The 7910-nt window shown below is 43.3% G+C and overlaps 1 protein-coding gene across 1 annotated transcript in view; it reads left to right on the plus strand.

Moving 5' to 3' along the window:
• The window catches only part of LRRK1 (leucine-rich repeat kinase 1), a gene marked incomplete at its 3' end in the record, with an annotated part of 69090 nt that extends 65049 nt beyond the window's left edge, over positions 1-4041 (plus strand). Inside the window, exons 28-30 of the mRNA XM_010286669.1 lie at positions 679-830; positions 2412-2529; positions 3925-4041. Coding sequence (XP_010284971.1) covers positions 679-830; positions 2412-2529; positions 3925-4041 — 387 coding nt within the window. The remainder of the gene's footprint in view (positions 1-678; positions 831-2411; positions 2530-3924) is intronic.
• Between the last annotated feature and the right edge of the window lie 3869 nt (positions 4042-7910).

The raw sequence follows: 7910 nt of genomic DNA on the forward strand, positions 1-7910 counted from the left end.
GAACTTCTAGTGACTTAAATGAGAGTTTTATGAATGAAACGATGGCAGATTGGTGACCTTAGTCATCTGCGGTGACATGAAGGTCCCTTGACATCAATGGCAGTTAGGCTATTGATTTCACCAGGGCAAGACGTTACCCATAATTTCTAAAAACAGCTATAGTATCGTGCTGTGAGTGTAACTACAAAGACTTCAAAAACACTGACATTATAAAAGGCGGTGTGAGGAAGAAAAGGGTTCAAAGTACAAGAAAAGGATTATGCTGCATTACATTTTTCATTAATTACAAGTTGGTGTTTCAGAGCTACTGTCCTTCAAACAAGGGTCAGCTTGACTCCCAAACAGCTAGACACTGTCATGACAGTGAGTCAACTTCCAAAATTTGTAAACCTGAAGAAATTCATCAATAAAATGTGTAAGAGAATCACAGATCAAACCATGGAGGTACAGAAGAGGTTTGGCTTCAGTGTCTGGGTACGGAGGATGCTAAAAACCAATGAGGTGGGATTTATAAGGAGAATTTGGTGCAGATTTGAGACAGCAGAAGCGCTTATTAAAGAAGTTCTACTTTTTGACTTTCTATCTTTAATAAATGATGATTATTACGATTCTTTTATTTCATCTGGACTTCCAACTGTCTTGTATGACATACGTCATTCTCTTTTCCTTTCCCCACAGCGTCCACTAGCCATTTCTGTGGTAGGACAGATGAAAGATCCTACCTTTGCAACATTTATGTACTTGCTATCCTGTGGGAAGCAGTCTTCCTTCTTCTGCTCCCAAGGACAGGAATACACTGTGGTCTTCTGGGATGGGAAGGAAGACACCAGGTGAGACAGCCCATGTTAGTAATTTCTTTCTTTATTTATTTGTCCTTTTTAGGTAAAAATCCTTCAGCGTCTTCACTTATGCCTCTGGGAGGGAGGTAAAGAAGGTGAAAGTGAATTTGGGTGAATGCCAAGGATATGGTGAACACTGTTTTCCCAAACTCTTTTAATTGGGAACAGTGGTTGCTTTATAAAGGATATTTAATGAGCTTAACTCTGCTTCAGTTAATATGAGGAGAAGATTAGGGCAGGGTAATGATTCACACACACAGGATGAAGCATTTGCACATGAGAACAGACGTGTTCTGCCTTTCCTAATGAGGCCATTTAACACTAAACCTTTCCTAATTGAGACTGCAGTTCCATCTCTCTTCTGCAAAGCAATTAAGCACATGCTTAAATCCTATTGAAATCATCAGGAGTTAACCACATGCCTGAAGCTGTGTGTGCATCCAAGTGTATACTTTCAGTAAAATGTATGCTATACTGAATAGGCATGTGCTTTAAATGTTATTAAATTGTGACGGAGATTATGGTATTTTGCTCAGCCACACGTGACCCATGGCTAGTTAGGTTTATTCTTACGGATTTTACTGATTTTTATAGCCCCAATCTTATTTGGAAACATTCACAAACTGATCTGAAATTTATATTAACGTGTTCATTATTTGTAAGCATTAACCTAATGGGAAAGGTATGTGATTTGTTCATGAACTATTTGCTTTGCTATTTGTGGTGCCTGGTCAGTCATTCAGTGCAGACAGTATAACTATTCCTGCTAAAACTGGAGGAACACATGGGACTCACAGATGTATTTTGAATACATGGATGTTGTCCAAATATTCACAGCAATATATCTCAGTGAATCTGCTTCCTGACTGGACAATCCACTTGCTGGAAACTGCTGAATAACAAATTACTTGTATGTGACAGATTTCAGGATGTGTAATTGCTTGTGCCACAGTTGGTAAAACATCTGGGGCTTACAGATGTGCTCGTGAATATCCAGTTATTGTTCAAGCACACAAACCCAATAAATGTCCCCAAACAAACAAAATTCTGTTTGCTAAAAAAATATTAATTAGTCATATTTATAAATTATTTTATCAGGTTACAGATCTTTGCTCTTATTTGGAAGAATCATGCTCTTCTGTTTACGTACTAGAATAAGTAATGAAGCCAGATAATACCGAGGCAGGGAACTTGGAGAACGAGCATGTATTCTCTTGAGAACCTAATGGGCGAGAGGGGCTAAGACCTCCCAGCTATTAATTACTGCTATTCAGCTGGAGCTATTTGTCTCACAACTGAATTATAGTAACAGACCACATAAATTCTCCTAATCCATTTCCGTGCAAGGTCAGATAGCTGAGTTGAAATTGCACGTCTGCCCCCAGAGGAAGAGCCATGGCACAGCTGTATTTCTCTTCCTTTGCAACGATTATTTGGAGGGATGTAGATGCTTGCAGCATCATCCACGTCTGGACACTCATCTTACGGCTTGGCCAAAAGTGCCAAGTACCATCCCGCAGCAGTTTGCAGGATGAATGTTGGCTATAGGAAATTGTTATTTGCTCCTTTCAGAAACTACACGGTGGTGAATCCGGAGAAAGGAGTCATAGAAGTGGAGAGGATGAGCTGCCCAGGAATGAAGCTATGCTGCCAATTAAAATTTCAGAATGCCCTCTGGGCTGCCACTGAGGTGAGCGTTGCCCACGCTTCAGTGCTCCGCTCACGAGGGGCGTCATTAGAAGAGGCACAAACGAAGAGAGAGCCAATTAAATTAATAAAGCTAAGAGTGTCTGAGACAATAGGCGTCTCAGATGAGCAGCGTGACTTTGCCATCTCGGGGCGTATTGTTTCGGCCTGTTTCTTAGCTGATACCTAGATCAAAGTCGTGCCTCCTGGTGTTCAAAGCGGTGGTGGGAACCTCGACTTTCTGAGGCGGAGCTCTCCGGGTCGCAGCATATCTGTACCTAGGATTTCTTCTGGGAAATGTCCTTATCTGTAAGCGATAAAGGGAAGCAGTGAGAGAAACCATGCACTTAAGGGTGGGGTTTTGAAGGAGGCTCGAGGGATTTGCAAGTTGGTGGGAAATGGGTACCCAAGTTTTGTGTTCACCGTGGAAAACTGCAGCTAAAAAAAATAAGAGTGAGAGAGTATGGCTGATTTATCCCTCTGAGCCCCTGTCCATGCCTCAAAAAGGGCTGTGTTGTCGCCAGTTCTGACACAATCGTTTGACACAAAGCAAACAAAAAATAGCTGAAACAAATTGAAATGTTCCTGAAGCTCAGTGTTTCAGAGAGGGGAAAAAAGGCCACGCTTGCTGAATAAATAATTTGTGTTGGTTAATTCACCCCACCCTAGCGTGGGTGCTGGAACCGAGTGAGAGTGTAGATCTTTTTTTCCCCGTAGGAGAGTAAGATATTTTTCTGTTCCCACATTGAGGTAAAGTTCAAATTTTCCTATTTTTTTCATAACAAGAAGTATAGAAAACTACAATTCAGAAATCTTAAAGCATTTTATATCCACCTTTTTGATCAAAATGAAATGTGTTGCTATTCCCCAAACTGGGTGCTCTATGTTAGTTTAGTAGATTCACGAGGTGTAGAGCAGGTGTGATTCCACGTACAATGTAATACTAGCTTTCCTTGAATGACAGATTAATGCAAAATAACTAGCAAGATGTCTCAATTGTCCTGACATATTTGGGATTTGTTGGGGTTGGTGGGAGACCCATCCGTATAGTTCATTTTTGGAAGAATTTTAAAAATTAAAAAAAAAAAAACCAATAGAGTCAGGGTTGTCAAGTGCTACTTTTAGATGTGGTGATGAAACACCTATAGTGGTGATTTTGATGGCTTTTGGATAGTGCGTGTACTGCCCACAGCTCATTCTGGGGAAGGCAGTAACCTGCTTTCTACCTGCAGACAAAGCAAATGCTCTCCAGGGAAAACAAGGAGAAATCCAGGCTTTGGATATCAAAAAATACAAGTAAAAACTGGGTTTGGAACCAATTTGATCTTGGTCAGATACCAAAATATGAAAAGGATGGAAGATGATGGAAATTCATAGAATTTTATGTGCTCTTTCACAGGACCAGAAGATTTCTGTGTATGGGTTGCAGGGCATGTGTCCTCTAAAGACTCCGCAGAAGGGTTTAGACACTCCTGCTACCGTGAGCTGCTTTCTAGTAATTCCTGTTGTCAAAAAGGTAAGGAGGAACCTAAAGGAAAAGGGGCATTAGTGCGACTAAGCTGTCTTCTGCCGGGCCAAGCTGCCAGAGTTCACGTGGCTTGTCACTAGCTAGTGTTGAAGGACTTTACAGTGCCCAGGAACATTTTGGCAGTGCGAAGAGAAGGTTTCCAGGTCTTTGTGCCTCTGCCAGAAGACAGAGGTGTGGGCAAGAACCTGAGTCGGGGGACCAAAGCTGGCACTTCCAAGCCTGCTGGGAAAAATTCTTCTGCAAGGAAGTTTTCCAGCTGTGTTTCCACATCACTGGAAGACAGGGTTTAGGCTGATCAAGCAAAGTAGAATGGACATGAAACAATAATTAGAATAGAGATTTGTTAGCTGCTAATGCAGGACTGGGATATATCCTAGCTCTGGTTCCCACTCTTTTCCTGCTGTGTGTGCCTGCTGTCATTTGTGTGCACAGTCATCTTTAAATATTATCTAGGCTCAGCCACGCTTCTGTTTGGTTTTCAATGAGAATAACAAATTTCAACAGATCTAACAAATAACAAATGGGTAATAACAAAAGTTATATACTATCTGTCTAGTTCTGGAATTGCTAACATCCAGTTACTGGCAAGAGGAATCTGACATGACTGCCTATTGCGGGCAAGTCTTGGGAGATGTATAAAAACTGTTTTCAGGCTAAATTACCTCCGGTTTACTTACAGCCACCTCAAGTAAAAACACATAATTATGTTCCAACATTATTGGTAGCTGTGTAGTTTTTGCAAATGCCAGCAGACTGGTATGTGTCTAACAGCTCAATATGGAGCGGCTCTCGGAGCGAGGGTGGAGCTGCTTTATACCACATGCCCGTTATGCGTTATTGTCCATTTCTGGCTCGTTTGCTCGGACTGCTGCATCACTGCAAACTGAATCCGAGGCAGATGGTTAGTGTAAGGTGTGCTGCTTCACTTCCAAACATGGTGTAAGTAGGACTAAAGTAGGGCATAGATCTGAAGTTGGCACAGGGATGAATCTCACCCACCGGGAGGCTGCATCTGTCGGCTTGCTTTGGCTGCCGGACCTGCAGCGTTTCTCTGCCGTGGGCTTTCATTTCTGATGTGTAGGGCAAATTTCTTTTTCATGCTGCCTGAGGTTTTGTCCAGGACAGTCGAATGAGTCTTTCACTTTCAGCTTTTCCACTGTCATACAGCTTGCAAAGCCATTCCTCAGGGGTTACGAGTGGCTTTATGTCTCCTGGTTTCTATTTTCAGTTTGTGGCTTGCCTAGAAAATGTCATAAATAATGCCAGGCTCTACAATAGTAATATTGAGTCTAGACACCTCCCTTCCTCCCCCGACCCTACCCAACCTTCCAGAAATCCACATCCCTTCAGCGCACTCCTTCTTAGTTTATTGGACTTACTTTTTCCTCTCTCCTTTCTATGAATGAGTTTGGCAGTGAAATAGCCAGAGCAGCAGCCTTAAGGATGTGCAGACCAGGTTGGCAAGAAACCGTTTTTCAAAACAGCCAGTTCTTCCAACAAAGCTAAGTGGAACGCTTACACTTGTCAAACTCGCTGTACGGCGCAGCAAGCTCTAGCAGGTTTATCACATAGTCATCATTGTCCAGCGGAGAAGAGAATTGCTCGCATTTCCCTGGGAAGAAAGCTTTTAGCTGATGAGATGTGAGGTAACTAGCAGTCAGAGAATTGCCGAGGGATGTTGCTGGGAAGGGGAATTCTTTACGACTGCCTTGGGAAGACTGATCCAAAAGAAATAGTTTCCAAAACTTGGTTTCTCATCCAAAGGAAGCATCATGGAAATTTAAAAGCAGCAGAGAGGGGCCCAGAATCCAAAACTCACCCGCCAAGGAAAAGTTTTGTACAATTTAAGCTTTTTTGTTGCATGCTTTCTGTCACCAGTATCATTGGTTTTGGCAAACAATAAAATTTTCAGTAAAATTCCTTTAAAAAAAAAAAAAACCCAAACCAAATAAGCAAACAAACAGGTTAAAAAGAGCAAAACAAGATGCTTTCTGAATTGGTTTGCAGCAGTCTTACAAAGAGATGTTGAGGGAGAGAGAAATCTGAATGGGTGCAAGCCTCTGGCCTCTTGCAAAAACCTGGAACACACGAAAACAAAAGCTGCATTTAAAGGCTGCAGCCTGCCGCAGCGTTCACTGCCAGCAGTGCCAGACCCTGCGGGGAAGAGAGGAGGAGGTGACCGAGGCTGTGGTGTCGGAGGCTGTATTTTGTTTTTTTTAACCTGCTCGCAGCGGCCGTCCCGATGGCTCCGAGCCTCGCGCTGTCCTTAGCTGCGAGGACAGGACGTCTGGAGCCAGCTCATCTCCTGCACATCGCATACCGTCACAGCCCCGCTCAGAGGCCTTCCTCCCTGGCACAGCGGGACTTCTGGCAGGACGGGGACTTCAAATGCAGTTTTGTTGCTCTGTGTTTTTGTTGGCTCTTTGCGGAGCCCAAATGTTGAAAATGAATTCTGAGAAAGTTACTTAAGGTTTCTGGAGGCTGCTGCCCTGCCTGCCTTTGGTCACTGTTGTAATACCCTGATTTGGAGAGTTTTGCCTCGCTGCACCGGCACCTAATAAAGTCTAGCGAGTCGGTGGCACCCATGGGTGGGTGGCCTTTGCCATAGTCTTCTGTGAAATGGGTCGCTCCCTTGTCTCAGGCGAGGGATGGCAGGTTGAAGGCATTTCTCAGCTTTTGAGTTCCTACTCCTTGTTTCTTAAACAGAGAGATAACAACAGTGGCTAGATAGAAACAGGCCTGGTAGCCAAGATTCTGAGTAATAACTGTCCCAAAGCATAAAATATCTTCCAGAGTCAGCATTACCACTAAAGCTGGGTGGGGATCACTGACACAGCTCTGCCCTGTTACGGTGCTGATTGCCCGGTGCCGGGGAAATTTGGCCTATGGAACCCAAAAAGGAATCTGGGTTCTGTTCTGCAGTAGCTGACACTAATCACAGAAATCAAAATATTTTTTAAGAAGACTATGCTTGGGTAATTCAGCATTTTCAAATGAAATGAGACAAAATTATAGAGATCTCTGAAGTCTTTAATAGTGTCCTGTGTCACGCTAGGAGCAGTTCACGTTGATGTACCCACATTATGGTTAATTTTAGATGTTCCCATTTCAATTTAAATTTTCCATTTTTAGTAAGAAATATTGTGCAGGGTCCTTAGGACTGAAAAAGTTGGACTATTTCACATTTCAGAGAAATATGGGCTGTTGTGCTTTGTTTTGTTCTGTTTTAAATAATTGAACTCCTTTCCAAAGAAAAAGTAACCCAAAACCCAGCTTGTGCAAAGCATCGTGCCATGTTCCAACCTGTTGATGCAACTCCTTGGCAAACCCATATGCAGCAGCCTTTGCACCAGATCCACATGGCAGCAGGGACATGGCACCAAACACTGCAGGCCGTTTGGGTTTCTTTTAATTAGTGTTTAGAGACTTGGGACTGGACTGAGTTAGAGTCCAAGTCCCATTTCACAACTTTCCACTTGCTTCCCTAGTTTTTCCCATTACAGTAAAATTCTGCTGTGATTTGGATTAGTCATACAGGCTCAGCACACTCATGGTTTTACTCATACTTTGTATGCAGATAGTGTCTTTCTGTCCAAGACTCTTAACGAGCCTTGCAAACAGTGCTATCCATTAAACTAATACTTACCCCTGTGGTATCTGCCCCTTGATACCTGTGAGCAATTCAAGATACTGATTTTGGCCTCCAGAGGTTTAAGCATCTGGGAGCTATCTTCCACGGCTGGCACAGCCAACATCCCTGGAAGGGCACAGGCTTTCCCTTAATTTACGGGCAGCAAGGGGTGACGCCGCGTCCCCGTCCCATCTCGCAGAGGCGGGCGGCGGCGCTGGCGTCCCGG

This window comes from Phaethon lepturus, unplaced genomic scaffold (genome assembly GCF_000687285.1).
Source record: "Phaethon lepturus isolate BGI_N335 unplaced genomic scaffold, ASM68728v1 scaffold44004, whole genome shotgun sequence".
Taxonomy (NCBI): domain Eukaryota; kingdom Metazoa; phylum Chordata; class Aves; order Phaethontiformes; family Phaethontidae; genus Phaethon; species Phaethon lepturus.